The 27535-nt window shown below is 46.5% G+C and overlaps 1 protein-coding gene across 2 annotated transcripts in view; it reads right to left on the reverse strand.

The window, feature by feature from the left end:
• Positions 1 to 27535, reverse strand: part of ACER3 (alkaline ceramidase 3) — a 49517-nt gene that overhangs the window by 16399 nt on the left and 5583 nt on the right. The window contains exons 2-4 of one of the 2 annotated variants that reach the window (XM_018569757.1): positions 6346 to 6456; positions 3250 to 3302; positions 1892 to 1944 (exon numbers count right to left, since the gene is read on the reverse strand). In XM_018569757.1, the coding sequence (XP_018425259.1) occupies positions 1892 to 1944; positions 3250 to 3302; positions 6346 to 6456 (217 nt within the window). The remainder of the gene's footprint in view (positions 1 to 1891; positions 1945 to 3249; positions 3303 to 6345; positions 6457 to 27535) is intronic. The other variant, XM_018569758.1, reaches the window with a different exon arrangement.

The following is a 27535-nucleotide window of genomic DNA, read 5'->3' on the forward strand; positions in this document are numbered from 1 at the left end:
CCCAACACACAGTTGGCGCTAATGTACTGTAATCTGTAGATACGGTAATTATTAGCAGCGGTTCCCTGAGACATGAACGTTATCTCATGGGTTCTTCTGTGTTAAAAAGTTTGGGAAAGGCTGCACTTGCTGTGTAATAAACCAACCGACATGAAAGTGGCCACGAGATGGCAGTGTAAGAACATATCTAGCACCTGACTATTCAAAGAGTTCATTAGCTGAGACATTTCACATGTAGGAAACACTTTCTACCTTTATACATCTTCCAGGGTCGCAGAGTGGTGGAAGTCTCCCTTCTGAGATACACCTCATTAAAGTGGAACTAAATTGCAAGCAGACAGGCTCTTCATTCCAGAAGACGCATGCCATCTCTCTTCTGCATAGAACGATTCTCACCTTCCTCCTCGCAAGATGCTTTAGAACCTTGGTTCTCAACTGGTGGATTGTGACCCAAAAGTGGGTCGCCACCCTGTGTTCAGTGGGTCACCGCATGCCTTCCTCTAACACCACATGTCAGTTCTCACGCCAAGCAGCCATTCAAAATATGCTCCCCGATGCCGAGTGTCAGGTTGAGGTGGGATGGGGCTATAGCCGCGAGGGAGCTCTATCCATGAGTGCATTGCTTACAGCTCCCTCACGTGTCCTGAAAAGGTGCCTGGTCTGAGGTCACTATTTCGCCCAGAAGGGACCCTGCGTGGTCCCGAAACGTTGGCTGTATGACGCATGTGACAATTTAATAAAAAGTGCTTTACCTCTTGTACATATTGACTGCTGGTGACTTTTATTATGGACAATATTTGACACGGCGCCATCCGTGTTGTCACTTCGAGCACCAACCTTTCATCAAGGTCTGTATGCTGTACGGAGTGCAGGTCATTTCGTATTATTGATTGGACCGGAGTGATGTCACATTCAGGCTCCCGGCACCTCTACAGGGCACGCAAGGGAGATGTACAAGCAATGTACATATAGGTGGAGCTCTCTCACAGCACAGCAGCCCACACTGGACCACAGGCTGAGGATCCACTCCAGTTCTCGTAAGGTAGGGAGCTTGGGTGGATCTTAAAAAGAGAATGTCTGAGTGTGTGAGATTGTGTCTGTGGTTGTGTGTGTGTGTCAGTGTTGAGGGCCCATTCACACTAGTACAGTGCGTTAATTGTACAGTCCTGTGTGATTAACACACTGTACAACACAATCGCACTTACCATGCATTCTGGTGTGGGAGTGTGTGTTGCGTTGCCATTCATTTGAATGGTACCCCAAACCCTCCTCCCACCCACAGTTCGATCGCCTGCACCGGAACGTGCGGTACCACAAAACCGTAAGTTTAATTGCAGTGCGACTTGGGTCACGACTTAATGACCGAGGACAAATGTGTGTCCTGAGGCTACACAGGTTGAGAACCACTTGTCTAGAATGTACATTGAGCTGAGCATGCTTTGGTGCAGAGATGAATGAACTCCTGTGAGCATGTGTGGGTGTTACATCATACCACGTGGCCAATCAAGACCACCAAAGACCCCTTAAGAAGCAGGGGAAAAGATGTCAGGCGCCAGCAAGGGAGCCTGCGGTATAATGCAGCCAGTGAAAAAAAACGATTATGCCACCGTGAGGGAAGTTCCTTCCGCAGCTGTGATAATGATCCTGTTCCTTTTCTGTCCAACCAGTGTGTGTCCTTGATCAGGCTGTACTCCCTAACTGTACAGTAAAGCATGCCAACCCCAATGTGCTGTCTGGTGTGGATGCTTGGATCACCAGACCGGATGAACAGAACTACAAATCCTTTGGCAGGTAGAACAGTTCATAGATCTGTATTTTGTTTGTTTATTTAGATGGAGCTTGGCTTTAAAAATGGCACCAAAAGCAAAATCATGAAGATTCAGGTACTTACAGGCAGTAGACGAAGACACTGCAGCTGTAGATCATGGGCAATTCATCCAGCAGCTGATGAGAAGAAAAAAAAGAAAACAAACATTACATAAAAACATCCCCATAGGCCTGCATGCTTCCTGCCAGGGACCAGTGAGCTAACCTAAGGACCATGCTCAACCTGTCAGGATCAATAAACGGGGGTTTCTATTGATTCATCATTGAAGGTGCGCACTGGAAGGGCAAGCCGGGATCGTGGTTTGGGTAAGTATAACTTTGTTATTTTATCTCCCTAGACAAATCAAGCACTTAACCATTCTGGGGTTACCCAAGGGTTAACAATGTATTTGCCCGGAGTTCTGCCTTAAGAAAGCAAACACATGGCTCCTGTATTTTAGACCTATGTCTGACCCAGGGTTCAGCTTCAACTGCTAATTTGTAATTGCAATTTAATAATTTCTTTTAACTACAATTAAATAAATGTTAATCGTTTTCAAATTACAAATTAAATTGCAATTGAATTGTAATTACAACTTTAATGTAGTCAAGCTTATATGGTAGCCCCCCCCCCCAACTCAACATCAATAACTAAAAGGCATACACAGTTAGAATTTCAAACAAACAAAAAATCAATTTCGGAAGAGCCGTTCGACTTTCTAATCGCTGGTAGGGGTCAAATCGATGATCGATTTCGATTGCAGTGACGAAAAAATTTGAAGGAGCATGTTGGAAACTTTTTCTCAATCGAGATTCTAAACAGTGAATGTGGTTTCCGCTCAGGAACATTCATTCATTCGTTGATCGGATTTATTTGCATGAATGTTCATTCGAAAATCTACCTGTGTATAACCTACTTTAAATCACAGAACGGGATGTCAACATTTTCCCAGGCAGACCTGGGCATGCACGGTGCACCATTCATTCCAATGGTGCCATTCATCCCTATGGAGCTTCCAAGTACTGGCTTCTACATGGAAGCACCAATAGAATAAATGGAGTGCTGAGTGCAGGTGCAGATCCGGCCGAGAAGATATTGACAAGCAGCCCTGATCTAGTCAGATCCAATTCCCTGAAGAGGGAACAAGAGATGGCTGAGGGTGGGGAGCAACACTACAATATGCTTGTCCCATTACAGTATTTGTTACTCACAAAGAATGCAAAGGGCTAGATGTGTGGTTGGAGAGGGTCTGGGGGTGCTAAAGTCTGCCAACGCCAAATCCGAACCCCAGCCAGAGCCTGGCACATTACTGAGGTTCTGCAAAGGTGTGATCTACTCTGCCACTAGCTTTCAAAGTTGGGCATTGGAAACGATCCACACGTTGTGGAGTCCTCAGTTATGGCAAATGACAGCCAAACTCATTGGTTTTCTTTAACAGTTACCTGCATTTCGTATTGCAGCGTCATGTGGAAGCACCAGGATCCCATTCCCACAGCTGAAATAAAAAAAAAAGAAAGAGGAATGATTAAAGACAGAGGGGATGGTTATTGCTCCCAGTACTGCCATGTGGTATACAGAGAGACATATGAAAATAATAAAGCCCATGTAGTGGGAAAAGTCTGAAATTCTGGTTTTGTTACGGCCTGTCTTGCCGTTGTAGGAATTACTCATCGCTTAAAGGGACATTGTCACTTTGCACTGATCAGGCAGAGTGACCGTGTCTGCACATATCAACCCTCGTCGGCAAGCTTACCCACTGAGCCACACTCCCTCTATACTTTATTACCTGTCTAAGCTCTGGGGGTGGCTGTTGTCAGAGCTTAGAGAGGTGGATGATTGACATGGACCACTTCAAGTGACTATATTCAAGCCTGGTGATTGGCTGCGAAGGCCTGAAGATTGTCACATGGGAAGGTCATGTGCTGCCTGGTGCCAGGAAGCCCTGTTCCATTAGTAAGGGTTTCAGTGGGAGCGGGGCTCAGTAGGTATGATGGCCAGGGTGGAAGGGATATTTGCAGTCACTGTCACTGTGACCTAAATGGACAAACAGCCAGAAATAAAGTGAACAGATCCAAGCCCGGTGATTGACTGTGAAGGCCTGAGGATTGTCACATGGGGAGGTCATGTGCTTCCCGGTACCAGGAAGCCCCGCTCCATTAGTAAGGGTTTCAGTGGGAAGGTGGCTCAGTAGGCATGACGGGCCAAGGTGGAAGGGATTATTTGCAGTCACTGCCGCCTAAATGGGCAAACGGACAGAAATAAAGTGAACTGATGCATATCTCACTCATATATATCTACACATCAAGAATATTCACACTTTGGGACTTGCTATGCTTTTAAAATGCACACATTGTAAGCTCCTGGATTTGACCTATTATCAGCCTCTTTAGTTCCTGTACAGCAGGGCTGGAGGATAAAATAAGAAGCAGCACAAGCCGCCAATTGGTTCGTGTTGACCAGAAGCATACCAGAGAGGCCTCCATTCCTGCAGTGACTGAAAACATTCCATTTCCTCAGCATGCTTCTTCTGTGTACATGCTTTCAGGACACACCACTGAAGGCATGTGCCATATAAACATGACAAACACAGAAGTTCTTATTTTGTCATCCGAGAAGAGCAGAATTATTGTTATAACAAAGGTGCACCCATTATTGAAATCGTCCAGCGGCCCGTCCTACAATGCTTGTAACGGAAAAAGTTTGCTTCCCATAACTGTGTGTGACATCACCGCTGAGACGGAGTAATTGTATTTATTTTTCCTTGTGATCTTCCAGAAAAACTGGTTTCTGATCGGGGAGATTTCACACTAATAGACGTTTTGTAACATATGCAGACTCGTACGCCGATCTCCGCATTTCCCACACCCACCCCGCATCTAAAAAGGATGACACACCCCGTATAATTACCAGCTCCTTGAAATCCCGGCGCTTCCTCGTCACGACGTATCCCATAATGGAGTCAGGCCTTCCACTAAGAAATGGTGCATTCTGGGATGTATTTTGGGACTGCCCTCTGGAAACCTGTATACCATTTCCTGTATGATCCACGGGAGGTACCAACTTTTTCTTAAAACTCTGTTTATTGATCTCAATCGATTGTACAAAATTACATAAAATGAAAGAAGAAGAATTAACCCTTGAATAGGGCTACCCCGTACTGCAAGGGTTAACTGCTAGTTTTAGTCTAGGGCAGGCCCTCCAGCTGCGCTTTAACTACAAACCCCAACATGCCTCTGGGAGTCGTGCCTGTAACTGTTAGTATTGCAGTGCTTCATGGGACTTGTAGTTCCACAACAGCTGGAGGGTTCGGAGTTGCCCACCCCTAGTCTAAGGGCTGGATTAAAGAAGGTATACCGATTCTCGGTCCTGCCTGGCTGCTAGATCGGTCTCCGCAGTCTCTTCTCCCCTGCAGGGCTCAGGTGATCTAAGGACCTGTGACATCATCACATCTAATGCAGGTCCATTCACCTGTATTAGATGTGAGGAAGACGAGGCACATACCGCAGGCAGAGTAGAGGGGAGAGAGGGCACAGAGCAAAAACAATTACTAGGCGCAACTTACCACTTACTAGGGATGCGCAGAAACTGGTTTTTCCGTATCAAGTACCGATATTATTTTTTCAGTACATGCCAATACCAAGTACCGGTGTGCATTGGGCCCGACTATCAAGATTAGTCAACCTGATTGCCTGTGAAGCCAGTGTTCTAGCGAAAGAACACCGACTTCAGGAGGTTGCCTGGCTTCGTGACCAATCAGGAAGCCGGGCGGCGAGGTATGAGGTGCCGTCCGGTTTCTTGATTGCTTAGGAAGCCAAGCTGCCTAGCCAATGAAGAAGCCGGGGGTGGCGCGGCATGACCCGCCTCCCAACTTCCTGATTAGCCAGGAAGCCAGCTTCACTTGTATCTAGGGAGCGTAGCTCCCTGAACAATCAGGAAGCCGGGACGCGAGTCATGACGTGCCACCTGGCTTCCTGATTGGTTAGGAAGCCAGGCTGCTTAGCAAATGAAGAAGCCGGGGGTGGCGCGGCATGACCCGCCTCCCAACTTCCTGATTAGCCAGGAAGCCAGCTTCACTTGTATCTAGGGAGCGTAGCTCCCTGAACAATCAGGAAGCCGGGACGCGAGTCATGACGTGCCACCTGGCTTCCTGATTGGTTAGGAAGCCAGGCTGCTTAGCAACACGTGAAGCCGGCTTCCTAGCCAATCAAGAAGCCGTGTCATAACCCACCGCCCAGCTTCCTGATTGGAAAAGAAGCCGGCTCCATGCTCCCTCGGCACTGCCGGTCAGAGCAGGATCTCCCTCTGACTGAAAGTTCCGGCATCGGAGCATGTACTCACCATAAGCAGCGATACCGATACTAGTATCGGTGCATCCCTACTACTTACCTAGAAGAAAATTAAGGGAAAAGCCTGAAAATAGAAAACTAATGCAGACACCTCATTTAATAATTTATAAGCTGAATTAAATGACATTTCTTTTTGGGTTTAGAGACACTATAATGGTGTTAAATGTTCCGCAGAATCAAAAGATCCCTCACCTGCTAGACCCAGATAGGCAACTAAGTATCTGGTTTCATGACCATCCTGTACGGTCCGCACTGCTCCATATAACGGAGGTATAATCATAATCAGGTTACTGACCGTGTTCCCTGGAAGAGATACAGAAAGTACGATTAATACTCCAGACATACAATACAGATCCAAACACCAGCATATAAATGTAACCATCGCTACTAAGGGGGGGGGATAGTTACATTAATGTCATTCTCTCCAGCATTCTCTAGAATTGCAACATTGTATCTCGCTACCAACATATATTTCATTTCCCATGATCCTCAGCTCCATATAGTGGCCATAATGTACTATTTTCCCCATTCACTCACTTTATGAATTGACCTATTGAAGAACATTCGACCACAAGAGAAAATACACCAAGAACATTTGATTTTGCCCCATTCTCACAGCAGCTGGTTAACTTGCACAGAACAAACATACATATGGTTTTGTAGGATGAATAAGCTAATGCATCAATACAAATGCACAACACACTATAAGGCTTCCCCCTCCTGAAGTTAATGGGACCTGACTAAAGCCGTTCCATTTGCTATCCCATCTAACAGTATCTGTTGTGACAGCCGGTACATCTGTCACTGTGTAAATGTGGTAAGGGACAGGGGTCTGGTGTGGGCAATAAAATTGTCCCGGTCTGCTCACAACAGGTAGCCCAGTGGAGGAGTCTGATTAAACATAGGTGGGAAGAGTATGCAGTCATCTAGGGTTTCAGTACTGCTGGGTCACCCTGTGGGTGGTGTCCAGGCCAGAGCCGCTGTGTCACCCCTTTGCAGAGGCAGCATCTTAAGACTAAAGAAGTTACAGAGTAGGACAAAGAGTGCGCCCCCCAGGACTTCTGTAAGGGGTTGGTTCTACTTTAAAGTAGACGTTAGCAGTAAAATGCATAGAACCCTCCTGATTCCCCCCCCTCCCCCCTTCAAAATTATCCTGCAGGTGCAAAATGTACCTGTAAAGAAAAAAAAAAAAAAGGATCTATAATTCCCCTGGTCTTATGCAATGCTGGGTGTGAGGAACTGGGAGGAAGACAGGAGATCTTCCAATATCAATCCAAATTTCTTTTTTTTATTATTATTATTTACAGCTACATTTTGCACCTACTAGCATCAGAAGATTTGAAAGGTGAGGGGGGCCTGGACAATGTATGAGCACTAGGGCTGCAACAACTAATCGACATAATCGATTATTGAAAAAGTTGTCAACTTTTTCAATCATCGATTAATCGGCTTCCGATTGGTTGGCCCTGTTCACGGCTCCACACACGCTGCACGCCGCACCTCCTCCCCACCGCACGCTCCCCGCTGCCAGAACCGCCCGCATCCATGCCGCACCTCCTCCCTGCCTCACACTCACCCAAATCCACGATCGGCACAGGGACGTGGGGAGAAGAAGCGTGGAGCAGGTGTGTGGGGATGACAGCCGCCGATAGACAGGCCCGATCTCAGAAAGAAGTTGCTGGAAAACTGCTCAGGTAAGCCTGCACTTTCCCACACGTGGTGCTCTATAATGTATTGCTGGGATTTGTTGTATTCCTATATAAGCTGGTGGTATTCTGCATTGCGCTGTATAGAGGTCTACAAATCACAGCAATAATACATTATACAGCGCAATGCAGGATACCACCAGCTATAATGTATTATTGCTGGGATTTGTTGTATTCCTCTATTGCTGGTGGTATTCTGTATTGCGCTGTATAATGTACTATTGCTGGGATTTGTAGTCCTCTAAAGCCGGTGCCCTTCTGCATTCATTGCTGTATAATTTTACACTTTTCATTTCACTATATTGCACACCACACTTTTTTTTTCTTTTTTACTTCCACCGCTCCAAGCTTGCTCCTGTGATGGACTACAATCTCAATACAAACTAGAAGTCCCATCACTGGAGCCATTTTTTAAAATGTATTTTATTTTTTATCTGATTAAATCAAACTTAATAATCGATTTTGAAAATAATCGTTAGCTGCAGCTCTAATGAGCACCTTGCATTGTACCGCAATGTCCGCTTTAACTTAAAATGCTTGCTCATGCAAATACGCCAGTTTCTCTTTAAAGCAGAACGGCTGATGTGTCTGCAGGAAGAGGGTAGGGAACAGATTTCCATATCACTGGTACAGAATTTGACTATTAAGACACGTGGCTGATCTGCAGGATGATGGGACCAGCATGGACTACACATAGACGGTAGCCGCACACGTCCTGAATCCTCCATTACCGCTTTTCATATCTGCAGACAGGTACGAGCACGACTGTGTCATTTCAGAACACTCACACTCACAGCAAAAGTGACATTTTATATTGGTGGAGGGACTTCTGAAGGGTCAGTATCTATGTTTCCCACCATCTCTGTGCTGAGTTCCTGGGTCTGTACACCCGCTGTGCCCATTATGAGGGATTCCCACCATCTCTGTACTGAGTTCCTGGGTCTGGACACCCGCTGTGCCCATTATGAGGGATTCCCACCATCTCTGTACTGAGTTCCTGGGTCTGGACACCCGCTGTGCCCATTATGAGGGATTCCCACCATCTCTGTACTGAGTTCCTGGGTCTGGACACCCGCTGTGCCCATTATGAGGGATTCCCACCATCTCTGTACTGAGTTCCTGGGTCTGGACACCCGCTGTGCCCATTATGAGGGATTCCCACCATCTCTGTACTGAGTTCCTGGGTCTGGACACCCGCTGTGCCCATTATGAGGGATTCCCACCATCTCTGTACTGAGTTCCTGGGTCTGGACACCCGCTGTGCCCATTATGAGGGATTCCCACCATCTCTGTACTGAGTTCCTGGGTCTGGACACCCGCTGTGCCCATTATGAGGGATTCCCACCATCTCTGTGCTGAGTTCCTGGGTCTGTACACCCGCTTTGCCCATTATGGAGGAGCTCCCCCCATCCCTACACTGGGTTCCCGGGTTCATACACCTGCTATGCCTATTATGAAAGGTTCACACCATCCCTGTGCTGCGTTTACGGGTCTGTACACCTGCTGAGCCCATTATAATAAATGTCATCAATGATAAACACGCATATCTGACTGCTTTGCCTATTTATAAAGACTGCTTTGGACATTTTGGTCTACTAATTTGGGTTGTAGAGATAGATTTGGCCAATATATGAAGAATTCTTTGCCATATTTTGGTCAAGTAGGTGAGCCACCGTGACTCCGACATAGTCCTTAATTACAGAGCGAGCAAGGAATTCTGTATTTTTGCAAATAGGAGGCCAAAGATCTTTACTGCACATGCGCCCGCCCCATGATCTTTCATGGCCGCTCGAGAACCTTTAGGTCTCCAGACGTGAGTGAGTGGGAGACAGGGACCTCTTTGGTAACTGTTTTTCATTTTTTTACTGTTTTCCTCCGGGTACTCCGGTTTCCTCCCACACGCCAAAGACATGATGGAAGGTTAATTGGCTCCCGTCTAAAGTGGCCCTTGTATGTATGTGAGATAGGGACCTAAGATTGTAAGCTCTGAGCGCAGGGACTGATGGGAATTTTCCGCATGTAAAGCGATGTGTACATTGTCAGCGTTCTATAAATACCTGTAATAAATCATATGTGTATCTACGGATAATCCGCTACAGTTTCCTTTTGACAAGCCAAACAAGAGAAGAGCCGTGCCCTCCGGTTCCCTCTACCACAGCCCACCGCCACACCCCGCCCCTTGTCGCACCGTGCACACATTGCACAATTAGGTCCCAGGAGCATTCCCATCAGACAAGCGATCGCACAAAACACCATCAATCACCCGGCATCCAACAGAGAGAACATGACAGATCTGAAGCCTCCTATTAGATACCCCTACGAAGAGGACCCAAAAGGACAATCACACACAAAGGGAGACGGAGCCAGGAGGAATAAGTGCGCTTGCCCTTATCGCGCTGTGCGCCGGCTCTGACAACTACAAAGATGTTTTCATTCGCATTTATCATCCTTTTTTGTAAGACAAACATTAAGCGATGCATCCAAAAAGGTAAAAAATGTCATGCTGACATGAAAAACATTCAGTGTGCTATTGTCAGCAAAAAAAGTTTTAGCATTGTTCACCAAGTACAAGAATTTTTTTTTTTTACATTGTAGCTCACTCAGAAATATTTTTCTACCTCCCAGCCCCACCAGCTACATTCCCAGAGCTGCTACTATCAACAGTTGTGTGAAAAAGAAAGTACACCCCCTTTGAATTCTATGGTTTTATGTATCAGGGCATAATAAAAATCATCTGTTCCTTAGCAGGTCTAAGAGCCGGCCCGTACAGACCCATATTGGGCCGCTCCCGGGAAGGATAGGTGCTGCGTGTGATTTGTACGCAGCAGTCTGTACTTCTCTATGGGAGTACGCGGCCATACGTAGCCGCATGCTCACCCGAACTGCACATCCATGCGGGTGTAAGTGTCCCTGCTTGGACACTGACAGAATCCATTCTGTCTGCGTACGAGTACGGACACCCGCATGGATGTGCAGTTCAGGTGAGCGTACAGCCGCGCCCTCCCATAGGGAAGAACAGGCTGCTGCGTACTAATCACACACAGCACCTGTCCTTCCCGGGAGCGGCCTGAAACAGCGGTGCACGCAGCATGGATCTGTACAGGCCGGCTCTTAGTTGTGTGAATGAGGCCTAAAGGTGCCCATACACCTATCGATTATCGTTCGGAAATCATCCACAAATGGTCTTTCGATTGATAATCGATCAGTTGATGGGAACCCAATGATTTCTTTTTACTGTACTACTGGCCGAATTTCGTCGATCGTTCATCCTGGAACACTTTTCGAATTGTACGAAAAATCAATGGATTCGAATTGATCCGAAAAAAATCGCAACATGAACACTGCACATACGCAAACGAAAATCCGTTCTGCCGATCGACGAAATTCGGTGAGGTGGTATTGCTAATGTACGATTATCGAAACGACATTGGTTTGTGGATGATGGGCTATTTGAGCTAGAATCGAACGAGAGTCTATGGCCAGCTAAAGGCTTCATTCACACAAAAGCAGATGTCCCCCGCGTATTCGGTCAAACGAATATGCGCAGAACCGCTCTAAACATAAAAAAACAATGCACACCTAATTTTATTGCCATCACATGGGGGGACTAGGAACCCCACTATGTGATAGCCAATATACAGTGAAAGGTCCTCTTTATGGAGACATCAGGGGTCTCCAAGTCCCCCGTCACCTAGGGACACCCAAAGAAGCTGATGAAGCAGAGATCTACTTCACCAGCTTCTGTAGCCGGAGAGTGACAGCTGAATGTGGAAGTGATGTAATATACATCACTTCCTGCATTCACAGAACGGAGATCAGATGGAAGATCACGTACTGATCTTCTCCGATCACAGAGCCACCGTGGTGGTCTCAGCCCGCACCGGGCACAGCAGAGCTTGGGACCAGCGGCGGGGGGCACACACCTACATGCAAAACACAAGTGATCAGACGTCTCTACAGGTGCCGAAACGCTTGTATGCAAACAGCCACTGCTGGCTTTTTAAAAAACATTTTAGGCAGTTTTCCCACTGGGGGGGGGGGGACTTCCTAAGACGCCCACCTGCATCTACAAGACCCCTGTCCAGCCGTTTTTGAATGCCCGGTGGACAGGAAGCAGTTAAAACCATAGAATTCAAAGAGGGTGTACTTTCTTTTTCACACAACTGTATATCACCCCAACAGCCATGAATCTGGACCAATAGAAAAAAAAAAAAATGACACGCTCTGTGTTCTCCAGTTCCTTTCCTTGGTAGACAATTTTGTTCCGGGACTTCAATCTTCGGGAAATCCTCCTTGCACAATGGCATTGTTTGGAAAAGTTTCCTCCACGGAAGTTAAAACTTTTTATGTACACTGCCGCAAAGTCAAAATCGAGAGCACGCCATAAAATGCCCATAACGGAGCTACAGGCTGTATAACTGGAGGACACGAGCCAATAAAAATCAGTAAATCTATCCCCTTCTTAATCAGGTTTTACAATTGTAATTAAAGTTTATTAAATGATGATGGCCCCGGCTAATTAGTTGTCAAGCTGAATATGCATTGCCCTTTAAAGTCAACAGCGCGACAAAAGAGGACCCGGCCGCCAGGACAGTGCGGGAAAACAAAACCGTGCGCCAAAGTTGAACTATAGAGTCTTAACCCCATAAGGACCCTTTCACTGCCAAGGCCTTTTATTCATTTTTTGCACATGTTATAATCCACCCCAATTCAAACCCCCAAACATTCCGTATTTTCTGAAAGCCAAGACCCCGTAGAATTAAATGGCGGCAGTTGCAAAGTTTTATGTTGCACGATATTAGCGCAACCCCTTATCAAACCCCAAAATGTTGTGGAAAATGCACTCAGGTTAATTTGAATGCCCCAAAACACAATATAATACCCATTCTTGTGTGTGTGTAAAATATACAAGATGAGGTTACAACGAGCAAATAGATAAACAACATGCCCAGGTTAAAAATTGCGTGCGTCAAACGGCGACAAAATTCAGTACCCCAAAAAGTCCATAGACGACGTTTTAAAAGCCCCCACAGGTCATCAGTTTAGAGATGCGCGTAAATATTGGCCCTAGAATTATTGCTCTCACTCTGGCGTGTGCTGCGATACCCAACATATGTAGCGCGATCATAGTTTTGGTACGTAGGCGCACCAGATGCATGTTCACGTGAACCCCCACATGGTCGCGGGGCCAGTGGGACTTTAAAAACAAAATGTTTTTTTTATTACTTTTACATTTTATTATTTGTTTAACTTTAATTGCTATCACATAGGGGGGCTTACAAGCCCCCCATGTTAAATAGTTTGTCAGGTTGAGTAAAGACCAAGGTTCATCCAGTCCAACGTAAGTGAGTGTGTATTTTATGTGATAGCACATTGGCAGTGACAGGTCCTCTTTAAAGGTGATACTGGGGGTCCAAAAGACCCACAGTGTCATCTTTACACTCTAAGCTATTGAAGTGCCGATTGCACATCAATAGCTTATTGCTGGGCTTCAGGAGCAGAGCAATGGCAGCTATGGGACCGGAGGTGATGCAATCCGCGTCGCTCCGGGTCCCATAGAGCAGGGAGGAGATCGTTGAATGGATGTTCGCTGCTTTCCTGCCCGCCGACACCCGAGATGCCGGTCCCAGGAAACGCGGTGGGGACAGGGACTTTAATGGCCCGTAGAAGCAATCTGACGGCAGCTGAATAGTTGTGAAAAATGTACTGATATGTCTTTACGGATCACCAAATGCTCATTTAATTGAGCAATTCGTCAAAAGTAGAAACAAGCGCCTTCGGGGCCACGCAAGCTCCCTTCATCAGGCTCAAACATCGACGCGTCCTAAAAGCGCTTGTTTCTACTTTTTACGAATTGATCAATAAAATGAACATTTGGTGATCCATAAAGATTTTCGGTCTGCTGGCGACATTTTTCACAACTATTCTATGCATCCAGCGGTGCCATGCGCAGTCATTACAAGCACCCTCCCCATCGCTGGGAATATCCGGTAGGGAGTGCAGCAAGATCCTCTTCTTTATCTTGGCGGCAGCTGAGTCACCTGAATCGCTTCTATTGTAAAACCGGCAGCCGGAATCTGTGTAAACGGGCCCGCTGCCAATGCAGTACTAGGTACAGCACAGGTCGCTAAGGGGTTAAACCAACACATAAAAGCAGAAAAAGTTTAGAAGTAAAATAATTTAAAAAAAATAAATCTTCCCTCTGCTTATGCCAGTTATATGATCGGTAGCATTTAGTCATGTGATCTCGTGAAAGAATCATAGGAAAGTTATGTTCAGGTCGAGGTGGCTGATCAAAAGATTTACCCGAAATCTGATCGTCATTTTTAAAGTAGAACTGAAATTAAAACTTTTTGTTCCATTTTGGATAGTGTGAAGAATGGTGACAAACCCTGCCAGTTTTTTTTTATTCCATCTGTGTCCCATTAGGAAGCTTTCCCTTCACTCTCTGTCCTGTAGGGACAACAGGAAGTGACAGGAAATCCCTTTAATATGAGGGGAATCCCCTCTAAGCTGATTTCCCCTCAAATTCCTGTTCTGGCGTCAAATCAGAATTCTGGATTCTTCCTAGAGTTTCAGTTCCGATGATGGCAGTCACCAGGACAAATAAAGAGAGTATACCCCCCTAAAAGGGGACACAAACAGCTAAATTCTTACCGGGGGAATAACGCCATCAACTCTCAATCCAAAACTGAAATAACAGTTCAGAGTTTAATGGAGATCACTCAATTGAGTGCCAACCAAAAAAAAAAGGGAGGGGCATTGGGTCAAGTGAGAACCCATGGACAAGGAAAAAAAGGAGCCTCTGGGCCAAGTGGGGACTCCTGGACAAGGGAAAAGAGCCTCCAGTCGACTCCTGGACAAGGGAAAGGAACCTTTGGGCCAAGCAGAGACACCTGGACAAGGGAAATGAGCCTCCAGTCGACTCCTGGACAAGGGAAAGGAACCTTTGGGCCAAGCAGAGACACCTGGACAAGGGAAAAGAGCTTCCAGTCCAAGGGGGGACTCCTGGACAAAAGGGAAAGGAACTTTTGGGCCAAACAGAGACACCTGGACAAGTGAAATGAGCCTCTGGTCCACTCCTAGACAAGGGAAAGGAACCTTAGGTCCAAAAAGGGACTCTAGGACAAGGGAATAGAGCCTCTGGGCCAAGCAGGGACTTCTGGACAAGGAAAAAGAAGCCTTTGAGCCAAGCAGGGACCCCTTAACAAGGGAAAGGAATTTCTGGGCTAAACAGGGACTTCTGGACAAAAGGATGGAGTCTCTAGGCCAAGCAGGAACTCTAGGATAAGGTAACATAGCTTCTGGGCCAAGATAGGGATACCTAGACAAGGTAAAAGGAGCTTCCAGGCCAAATGGGAGATCCAAGACAAGGGAAAGGAACTCCCGGCCAAGCAGGGAACCCTAGACTAGTTAAAAAAAGTATTAGGGCTAAGCGAGGAGTCCTGGACAAGGAAAAGGAGCGTCTAGGCAGCGCACTAAAGAAATAAGCAAGTTTGCAGTGGTGTGTAGGAGGAAAGTGCCCATCCAAATATTACAGTTTTAGCTGTCACCTAATTTTTGAGTGTCCTTTTTAACATCTTAAAAAAAGTCCTAAAGAAAAAAAGGCATTCTATGTTTCCATTTCAGAAAGTTGGGAACCCTCGGGATACAACCAATCAGCAATCTGCTCCCCTCCTGTATAGGTACCATTAACAGTGGGTCCTCCAGGTAAAAAACCTATCAGCAACAATACACTTGAGTGCACAATGTCACATTGATCCCATTACTCGCATTGCTGAGCATAAGCACACCACTCAATTCTGCTAAACAATCCATTATACACAGGTAGAGCTCCACCTTGAAGGTGTGCTGTAATGTTATAGCCAACCATGAAAGCCATTTAAACATTTACCAGGAGGCATTATTGCTATAAGTTACAAGATCAAGTATAGTTCAGACTTTTCTATATAGCTTTAGGCTGCATTTAAAAAGTCATGCCAGATGCCACCCAAATAGGAACTCCTCCTGCCTTCCTCCGTAATGTTAAGCATTGCGACACTCCATTGTTATAGCTCTGTGACACGCCAAGTCATGAAGGGAGGACAAGGATGAGAACCCTGGAACTTGGCACCCTGAGAAACAGGTCCGCAATGACAGCTCTTAATTCTGTACCTTTTTAATGTGCCTGCTCCAACCTAAATTCTGCATTTAAAAGGGGAATACATTATGCCGCTTTGTTTTTAAACAAAAAAGAAAAGAAACCACAGTCGTAAGTATATATACACTATGTTACCAAAAGTATTGGGACACCCCTCTAAATCATTGGATTCAGGTGTTCCATGACATTTCCTTGCTGCTAAATATTCCGCGGTCACCTGTTAGTGGTATTAAAACAAAGTGGAAGCAACTGGGAACAACAACAACTCAGCCACGAAGTAGCAGGCCACGTAATATGACAAGGAGGGGTCAGCGCATGCTGAAGCGCACAGTGCGCAGAAGTCGCCAACTGTCTGCAGAGTCAATAGCTACAGACCTCCAAACTTCCTGTGGCCTTCAGATTGGCACAACAACAGTGCGTAGAGAGCTTCATGGAATGGGTTTCCATGGCCGAGCAGCTGCATCCAAGCCTTACATCACCAAGTGCAATGCAAAGCGTGGGATGCCGTGGTGTAAAGCACGCCGCCACTGGACTCTAGAGAAGTGGAGACGTGTTCTCTGGAGTGACCAATCACGCTTCTCTGTCTGGCAATCCGATGGACGTGTCTGGGTTTGGCGGTTGCCAGGAGAACGGTACTTGCCTGACTATAGCTCAATGTAAATAACAGAGACACCATCACTTAGCCTATTCAGGGCAAAGAGTCAGCACCATTGTAAAATTCCCCTGCCGCCCCCTTACACACTAGATATACTCACCATACCAGCGCTCCCTATGCCAATCCAGCCTCCGCCACCAACAATACACCATGCTTCCAGTTCAGAGGGAGCACATGACCTCCTCCCATGTGACGGTGCTCAGATCTAGCAGCCACTAGCTCATCAGTCACATGACCAGGTGAGTGATGTCACCGCACTTTTATTTAAATATTTTCCTTAAGAGCCACAAAGGAGATAAATCCCCTTTGCCTGCACCAAATGCCTTAGAGCACCCATATATTACCATGTAAAAGTAGCAGTGACACCATCACTGTTCTGTACATAGCCTGTGCAGAGAGTTGTGCTATGGGAGGGACCAAGCAGACCCCACCCACTAAAGGAACTATAGGAGGGGGTGGAGACAAGACCAGTCACCCTGCACATGGAGAGAGAGCAGCAGTGAGCGGTCTTTATTGCAGGAGGGGGCGGAGACAAGACCAGTTACCCTGCACAAGGAGAGAGAGAGAGTGGTCTTTTTTACAGGAAGCTCCAAGTCTCACGCTGGATTACTGCACAGATCTGGAAGAAATACACAAAGCTCACTAAGATTCAAGAAGAACACACGACTCAGGCGGTGATTTCAGCAAATAATGTGGAATTGTTCAAGAAACTTTTGGACGATTTCTTAAAGGACCGCAATATACAGGGGTACAGGTACTCCTAGAATGAGATCCTAATAGGTTGGACTTGATGGACTAATGTCTTTATTCATCCTCAAATACTATGCAACTATGACTCTTGTATGATTGTATGAGGACAATAGCTGTTTACCCCGAAATTCAGCTCTCTTGTGTAGCAGAACAAGAAAAAAAAGGGAAAGATCTCTCCCCTCCACTGGGACATTTGTGTGTCTTAGGACTTGTTCACACCAAATGCAGACCAGATCTGCATGAGTTTCTGCACACACAGTGCAGTGTGTTGTACCGCTTTTTTTGCTGCGTTTCTGATGCGTTCTGGGCCTTTTTTGGTTGGAAAAAAAAAAAAGGGGGGCTTTCAGTACGTTCGCATTTGTTTTTGATGCGTTTGCATGCGTGCCAGAGCAGGTAAAATAGGGCTTGCTGCAGTTTTTTTTTACTAGAGAACTAGAGCCCAAAATACCATTGGAATACATTGGACACAGTTTTGATCCGTTCTGTAACTGCTCTGCATCTGCTCCTGGAACGCACTTGGTGTGAACAAGGCCTCAGGTTATATATAGTATTACGTCTAACATGGAAGCACACAAAGGGCTCTCATAGCATGACACAAATCCTTGCCAAGCTGCATACAAAGAAAAATATCTTGGCTCCCGATCAAACGTTTCCACTAGTTGAGCTCGCTAAGCACTTTCAGTAACAAACAGGCTTATGTACTACAAAGTGGGCTGCCCGCTCTGTCGCCTCCCGTCATGGACATGCACCGCACAAAGCAGGGATCAGTGACAAAACACACACGGGACATGTTCCCGAGAGATCTGCGGCTTTTTGTGTTTGCAGTTACATCATCAGCAACTTACAAGCACAGCTGGCCAGAGCTGCATGAGAGCACGGCCCTGGGGGATGGCTGGCAACGAGCGCACGGCCCTGGGGGATGGCTGGCAACGAGCGCACGGCCCTGGGGGATGGCTGGCAACGAGCGCACGGCCCTGGGGGAGGGCTGGCAACGAGCGCACGGCCCTGGGGGAGGGCTGGCAACGAGCGCACATGGCCGTACCACTTTATAAAGAGCACGGCTGGCAACAAGCGCACGGCCCTCGGGCATGACTGGCAACAAGCGCGCATGGCCGTACCACTTTATAAACTGAACCACAATAATACAAATTTCGATATCATGCCCATTGCAGCTGATGCACAAGGTGTTATGGGAATCATGGTCACAGTGCATTTTTCTCTGCCATGATTGCCTTTGAGCTCCATCCCTGTTTGTATCCCAATTTGTGGGAGTTCCTATGTTGGAGCGCAATCACAGCTCAGTTGATACCTCCCCGCAGCAGTGACCACGCATCCTGGGCGTGCAGACATCATTCGTATCAGGAAGTTTCCTGCAGGACACCGTGCAATGCAAGTGTTTGGTTTCCGGGCAGTCGCCTTAACACACCCCCCCTTCCCTGTGCATGCATGTCAGCACTAGTCTCAGGCAAGCTCCTGAAGAGCAGCACTGTCAATCAAAGCTACTTAGCTGTCCCCACAGCGCAACGTGGTGGAACTGCCGTTTGGGAAGGGGGGCGCTGTCGACCGAGCTACCTCTAGAACCAATGCATCTATCAAAATAATGCAAAGCGCACTTTGTCCCCTCGGAGCTTAATAAAGAAAATGTGTCAATGGTGGGACTTCTTCTCTAACAGCAATAAGGTATTTTTAGGAGTTTTCTAACGTTACTATTTCCTGTACAGTGACCTGAGACGGGGAGCCGGGCTTAAAGGAGAACTATGAGGTGAGTGCTTTTCACTCACCTCATAGTTCTAGCCGACCTGTGACAATGAGACTGTCACAGGTCGGCTCAGTAGATCAGGAGGTGAGCGAACACATACCGGCGTTCGCTCGCCTCTCGATCCTGTCACAGCTCTCTGCCGTGACAGGGGAGGGGCTGGATCCCCCCCTCCCCTCCCTGATCCTCCAGCGCTGACTGGCGGAACGGACAGGGGAGGGGGCGGGTACAGCTGGCTCTGCCTTTAGATAGGCAGAGCCAGCTGTCAGTCACGCAGCTGGGCGGATCCCCGGCACAATTGTCGGGATCCGCTTCAGCTGCGGCGTCTCAGTATACCGCAAGTTACAGCTCGCGGTATACTGAGCTTAGGGTAACGGGAGAACGCTAGTTTGTATTCTCCCGTTACCCTAAGGAGAACTATGGGGAAAAGCCCTAACCCCATAGTTCTCCTTTAATTGGCTGCTTGGTACAAAGAGTTCATCTTTAACCAGTTGCCGTCCGCCGCTTTTTCGGGCTGTGAATGCAGAAGTGATGTGTATTACATCACTTCCGCATTCACCTGTCAGTCATCTGGCTGCTATAGCCAGAGAAAAGAAGCTGATGAAGCAGATCTCTGCTTCATCAGCTTCTTTTGGCGTCCACAGGTGACATTAGGGGTCCTAAAGACCCCTAATGTCTCCATAAAGAGGACCTGTCAGTGTGATTTGCTATTATATAGGGGGATTACTATCCCCCTATATAATAGCAATAACAATAAGTGCAAAAAACAAATATATAAATAAAAAAAATAAGTCACATATAAAAAAAAAGTTAAAAAACCCCCCCCAAAATGTTTAACTCCCCCACCCCCACGTTTACGCACATATAAACGTAAATATGCGTCCGGTGCACCAGGGCGCAAAAACGACAATTGCGCTACACACGTTACATATCACCGCGAACGTCGCAGTGAGAGCAATCATGTTAGGGCCATCAATCACTGATAACACTAAACTGATGAGCGGTAAAAGCTTTTAAAGCATCTCCTGTGGCAAATTTTGGGTTTCGCACGCGCACGCAATTTTAAGGCCTGACATGTTTGGTGTCTTTTTACCCCACGTGACCCCGTCTTCTATGTTTTACCAAAACATTGGGTAGTAATAAATGTTTTATCATTTAATATAGGGGAAATTTCGGTAATTTTTCCTTAATATAGTAAAAACCCCAGTGGTGATATATATCCACCATAAGAAAGCTCTATCTGTCCCCAAAAAATTGTAAAAAAATATAATTTCAGTACAGCGTTGCATGACGGAATAAATGTCAGTCAAAGTACCGCAGCGCTGAATGCTGAAAAATGGCCTGGATGGGAAGGGGGTTTAACACCGCGGATGTCAACTGGTTAAACACTACATTCCACATTCATCAAAATATTCTTCACAAACGGCGCTAATCTAAATAAGGGAGGAAATCTATATCTTCCATAGGCGAGCCGCCACAACCATGGTGAATTAAAATGAAATACTAAAGATTCCTTCCTGAACACGATTGCGTCTGGTTATCGTCAGTGTTATGAAGCACGCCGTGACCTGGATAGCAAACTATTCAGACACGTGGGTCAAAAAGAGAAAAGGAGACAACTCTACAGATCATTCTGAACAATAAAATAGGTTCTATATACATGTTTTACCTGTGTAGTTATTACATGTATATACCTAGGGATGCACCGATACCAGTATCTGATTGGCCAGGCCCAGATTTCTGATTGGCCGGGAAGCTGACTTCATGCTCTCTCATCACTTCATGACAAGGGAACATGGAGCAAGCTTCCCTGCTGGCGCTTGGCTTCCTGGTTGGCCAGAAAGCAGCCTCCATGCTTCCTCGTCACCTAGTGACGAGAGGCACGGAGACGGCGTACCTGCTAATCGGGAAGCCGAGTGGCGAGTTTTTACACAACGTCCGGCTAATCAGGAAGCCAGGTGGGGAGTCATTACACGCCACCTGGCTTCCTTAAATGGGACTTCCGGTATCGGTATTGACGAGTACCGAAAACAATATATCGGTACTCATACTCGATACCGAAATACCAGTATCGGTGCATCCCTATATATACCTGTGTATTTATTACACACAACTGTCAACATTTTTAGGACGTTTACATCTAGTTTTTCTACGATTTGCCAAAACCCCAGGCAATCAGATCTTTAGGACATTGCCAGTTACGAGAACTACCAGCAACCAATCAGATCAGAAGACCAATCACAGGACTGCAACCTTATGTGTGCGGTGGAATACCAGAAATTAAAAGTGAGCGTTGGCTTCCACACTGCTCCTGATAAAGTTCATTATGTACAAAGTACCAGCAACACATTCTCATGAATTCTTTTTTTTGGAACCATCTTAACCACTTCAAGACCAGGTGTTTAGACCCCCTTCCTGGCCAGGCCATTTTTCAGTATTCAGCGCTGCGGTACTTTGACTGACATTTATTCCGTCATACAACGCTGTACTGAAATGAATTTTATACCATTTTTTGGGGACAGATAGAGCTTTATTTTGGTGGTATTTAATCACCACTGGGGGTTTTATTTTTTACTATAATTAGGAAAAATTAAAGAAAATTTTGAAAAAATAAAGTTTTTTTTTACATTATGTTAGGAAACATTTATTATTACCCAGTTTTTTGGTAAAATATAAAAGTCAGGGTCACGTCGGATAAATAGACACCAAACATGTCAACCTTTAAAATTGCGCGCACCCGCGAAATCGCAGAAAACTACCATACCCAAAATTGGCCATAGGCGACACTTTAAAAGCTTTTACCGCTCATCAGTTTAGTGTTATCAGTGATTGATGGCCCTAAGTCAGATGCAAAAAGTGCAACAGATCGGCCCAGGTGGAGATTACTCCATCCACACAGTTAAGTGTAGATGGAGGAATCTGTTGCACCTTTTCCATCTGACCACAGAACATCTGCAGATAATTGTAAGGTGTATGGGCACCTTAAGGGCATCTTTGAGTAGTTAGCGGTCATCGCTGAGGTTCCTGATCAATGCTGGTGGCTGCCAATGTCAGACTTTTGGGAGTGATCCTAATTCCAGGAAGAAACCACTTGCGCAGTGATGTGCCTGTCCTGAAACTAGCATTGCATTGCTGGATGGAAGCTACAGCTGGGACATGTAACAGGCCACCCTCACAGGTTAACTTAAAGGGAAACTATGATTGGTTTGTGTTAGGTGTACACCAATACCGGTAGTACCGATATTTTCTTTTTCAGTACTTGCCGATACCGAAAGTCCTGTTAAGGAAGACCGGCAGCGTGTAAAAACTCGCCACCTGGCTTCCTGTTTAGCATGTAGATTTGCTTTCTGGCCAATCAGGAAGCCAGGGGGCGGGTAATGACTCTCCACCTGGCTTCCTGATTAGCCGGGAGGTGTGTAAAGACTCTCCACTTGGCTTCCCGATTAGCATGTAGATTTGCTTTCTGGCCAATCAGGAAGCCAGGGGGCGGGTAATGACCCTCTGCCTGGCTTTCCGATTGGCCAGCTTCTCAACCAATCAGGAAGCCAGACGGCCAGTCCTTTCTTGGCGCCCGGCTTCCTGACTGGCCGACTCCATGCTTGGTGACGAGGGAGCATGGAGCCGGCTTCCCTGCCAATCAGGAAGCCGGGCAGCGTGTAATGACTCGCAGTTCTAATGGGAATAAAAGCCCAAACCAGCAGGGCCTTACTGGGTTTACTCTGCGGAGGGGCTGATCCAGCTGTGACAGCTACATGCCAACTAAACAAGAGGACGATAAGCAGGCCGGTGCGTGTAGAATAAACAGACACTTGGACTAGAAGTGGCAAGCTCCCAGCACGGCAAACATTGGACACGGCTTATCAGTGAGGTTAGAATGCCATGCTGGCTCCACGGGCTATTCGGATTAACATTTGACCACAATTCACTCCTACTGCCATGATCTACCCTGCTGCGGAGAGCAGAACGTGGACGCTGAAGAGAGATCTGCAGCCTTTTATCAGTCAGCAGCAGAGTTACCCCGAGAGACAAGTTTCCGCATCCACTTCCTGTACTTTACCCGGAGTGCCCAGTGGCAATGCTGCATAGAACCATGGCCGAAATATACGTCTCATCTTCTCTAGAGAAGCTGCGGGGTTTTATCAGAATGATGCAGAGGAGGGGCGTCAACAGAAGCAGGGAACGCTCGTAAACGTTTAACTGCTTGTTTTGTTTAGGGAATCAAAGCAGATAGTCACCTGATCCTCGGCCCCTCCAGGCTGCTAGACAGTCCCTGCAGCCTCGTCTACCCTGGGCCACCAGGGGAGAGAGCCGAGTGCTGACCGCCGCAGGAGCGAGGATCGGGTGCGTATATTTGTTTTGAGTTCCCCTAGACAAAACAAGCACTTAACCCTTGTAGTGAGGAAGAAGCCCCACCGCAATGGTACGTTTTTTAAATTCCTGGAGTTCTTTCTTAAGGATCAGATTGCCCAACACCGACACACAATTGATTATGTGGAATGGGGTCCTGTGGCCCTGACCTGCATTTTGTTGTGCTGGATGATGTACCCAGAAATAAAAGAGAAGGTGGAAGGACGGCAACCAATCAGCTTCTCTTTTTAATTTTCAAATCTTCACCGAACAAACTGAAGAGAGAAGCTGATTGGTTGCCATGCACAGCTGCTCCAGTTTTAATAAATTCAGTATGTTTACTGTGGCCCCAATTATGAATGAATGGGAAGTGATCTACATCACCTCCTGTTCATTCATGATTGTGGTTATAGTAAACACACTCTGTCCTCATGTTATGAATGAACAGGAACACTCAGTATAGAGGATCCCTGTTCATTGATAACAGTGGCTGCAGAAAAAGAGATAGAGGACTCTTGTGTCTTCAATCTATTTTCTGATTTTAAAAAAGGGAAATATTAAATACTTTTTAAAAATGTGAAAAGGTTAGAAAAAAAAATGTTTTGTTTCGGCCTGACTTTTTTTTTAATTTTTCGGTTTCATTTTAGAAAATATAATTTCGGTGCACCTCTAATCACACACACACTGAATAACATTGATTATCTGATTACAATGACACCAGGAAGTGGGGGGATATATTACAATGACACCAGGAAGTGGGGGGGTATTTTAAGAAAAAAAAATGGACAAGTGTAAGGATTTGGGCGACTTTGACAAGGACCAAATTGTGATGTCTAGATGACTGGGTCAGAGAAACTCCAAAACTGCAGCTCTTGTGGGATGCTCCCGGTCTGCAGTAGTCAGGACCGACCAAAAGTGGTCCAAGGAAGGAAAACCAGTGGAGTGGTAACAGGGTCATGGATGGCCAAGACTCATTGATGAATGTGGGGAGCGAAGGCTGGCCTATGTAGTCCAATCCAAATTAAGAGCTTCTGTAGTTCAAATTACTGAAAAAGTGAATGCTGGTTCTGATAGAAAGGTGTCTGAAAACACAGAGCATCGCAGTTTGTTGTGTATGGGGCTGTGTAGCCGCCGACCGATCAGGGTGCCCAAGCTGACCCATGCCACCCAAAAGCACCTACAATGGGCACATGAGCATTAAAACTGGACCATGGAGCAATGGAAGAAGGTGGCCTGGTCTGATGAATCACGTTTTCTTTTACATCATGTGGATGGCCGGGTGCATGTGTGTCACTTACCTGGGGAAGAGATGACACCAGGATGCACTATGGGAAGAAGACAAGCCGGTGGAGGCAGTGTGATGCTTTGGGCAATATTCTGCTTCGAGACCTCGGGTCCTGCCATTCATGTGGATGTTACTCTGACACTTACCACCAACCTAAACATTGTTGCTGACCAAGTACACCCCTTCATGGAAACGGTATTCCCTGATGGCAGTGGCCTCTTTCAGCAGGATAATGCGCCCTGCCACACTGCAAACATGGTTCAGGAATGGTTTGAGGAACCCAACAACGAGTTTGAGGTGTTGACGTGGCCTCCAAATTCTCCAGATCTTAATCCAATCCATCATTTGTGGGATGTGCTGGAAAAACAAGTCCGATTCATGGAGGCCGCACCTCACAACTTACAGAACTTAAAGGATCTGCTTCTGACGGCTTGGTGCCAGATACCACAGCATACCTTCAGAGGTCTAGTGGGGCCCATGCCTCAACGGGTCAGAGCTGTTTTGGTGGCAAAAGGAGAACCTACTCAGTATTAGGCGGGTGGTCATAATGTTATGGCCGAGTTAATTCAGCTCTCATGCTACAGGCGTCCTCCTTGCCACCACTATTGTGAAATCATCGAAATAGGAAGTCAAGAAATGCTACAAGCTTTCCCTGTGCTGACAAAGCAAACAAAACACTGGAGATCTGACACCGATAATGTATAGGAAAACAACACTATCAGCTCCGCTTACATGTGAGCGCTTCATTCACAAGGGCCAGAAAGGGGAAAAAAAGTCCCTATTCAGCAGCCAAGAATGTGAAATGACACAAAGCGCGATGAAGAACAATGGTCAGCGTTGTGGGAACGGCAACTCTTGAACTAAACTGAAAGCACTTGACGTCTTCATCAGAAAGAAAAGCAAACTAAAAGAGACCCTGTCACCAACCAAACAATTTCAATGAAAAGTCTCTGAAATGGTGACTTGCAGTGTTTTTCCTTTCCCACCATGCATCTGCCTCTGGGAGTCATGCCGGAGACTGTTCAGAGTCTCACAATGCCTCATGGGATTTGTAGTTGCACCACAGCTGGAGGGCCGGAGTTTGCCTACCCCTACTATAGTGTGTCACTTGATTGACAGCTGAGTCTACTGACATCACATCCAATGAAACGGCACCCATCAGAAGTCTACACAAGGGAGGCTTTTACATGTAAAGCACACGCATGTAACAGATACATGCACATATAATCGCATGGGAAGGTTTTTGGTAATGAAAATGAAAGGTCTGGCAAGAGGGTCTCCTTAGACAAAGCATGAGCTGAGAGGGGTATGTAGGCTGCCACTGTGGTCCCCCTTCTTCAATTTTTGGCTACCTGGCGTCACTGCTTTTTGAGTCTCTGACCTGGAATGAGCATGCAGCAAGTGAGATTTTCGATCTGCATTCTTGTCCTGGGGTCAGTGATTTGTACGTACCAGAGTCATGCGATGATCCATGGTGCCTCTTCTAGTACTGGAGGACGGTGAGCAGAAACTGCACGCCTAGCCGACCAGTCTCATTGCTGCCCCTCTCATTGTGATGTTATCACAATGCCCCTGAAAGACTAAAAAGGACCTATCGAGACCCCATGATGGACTCTTAAAGTCAATGGGCAGAGACCACATAACCAGAACATGACAAAGGCACTGGGAGGAAGGTTCTTCCCATACTACAGACCAGATGAAATTTGGACCTGGCCTGTCACATGACCTTCATTCTTCAGGTGTGTCATTGGGGTTTTATTTACATAATATTTGGGTTGAGGTGATTGGAGATGGAAAGGAATACAAAGGGGTCACCTCCCTGCTCCAGCCATCCGATGTTACATGTAAGGCGCAGTTGAACACTGGTAAGGCCATCTCATGGAGCGAGCTGTAGAAGCATTAGAAGTCCAAGATTATTTCAGCTCCTGGGTTTAGTGATGGGTCCTGAATGTCTGGTCCCGGTGCTAGTGTCTGCACGGGCCCGCAGGAGCCTCTGAGACCGGCTGCCGCTTTGAAACGGTGCTGGGAATAATAGCTGCTATCCCAACCCAGCTTTAAAAAAGGTGGCTGGGACTTAAGCGGTTACTCACATATTGGCCACTAGAGGGAGCCAACAAAGAATTTGCATTCTGCCTCCCATCTCAACATCTGGTAAAGCGGACCTCTACCCGTATCCTTAAAATAAGAACAAAGACACCTTTAGAAATGTTTAGTAATGACAAACTACAAACCCATACTTCTAGGTTAGTTGCCGGCTTTGTATTCTTTGCATTTCTTATTTCTCTCTTTTTCTTTCCCAGTCTTCTGGCAGTGGCCATGTTTACTAAGGGCAGATTACTAGCTCTCCTATTACTTCCTGGATTACTGGCACAAGTGACTAGGACATGTGATGAGGCACATCATCTCAGGGGAGGATAATTGCCCATCCCTGAGATCTCACGAGATTACAGATGAGATTTCCCACCAATGCTCTGCTGATGTCAAGGCAATCCCAGTGTGCATTGCTTTGCCAAACTGAAGTCATTTTGCCCTTTCAAAAGCAGGAAGTGAAGCCCCAAAGGGTATATGGGTCATAGGTCAGGCACCAGGGCTGTAGAGGATCGGTGGTGAGGGGCACCAGGGAGAGGTCAGGGACCTCCTTTAATCTGGGGGATGGGACGGGACATACAAATCAGTGTTTTCAAGTAGCACAAGCAGCCCGCACTTCTCAATCATTAACAAACTCGTCAGGTTCACTTAAGCA

The sequence above is a fragment of the Nanorana parkeri genome, unplaced genomic scaffold (genome assembly GCF_000935625.1).
Source record: "Nanorana parkeri isolate BGI_ZX_2015 unplaced genomic scaffold, ASM93562v1 scaffold1389, whole genome shotgun sequence".
Classification (NCBI taxonomy): domain Eukaryota; kingdom Metazoa; phylum Chordata; class Amphibia; order Anura; family Dicroglossidae; genus Nanorana; species Nanorana parkeri.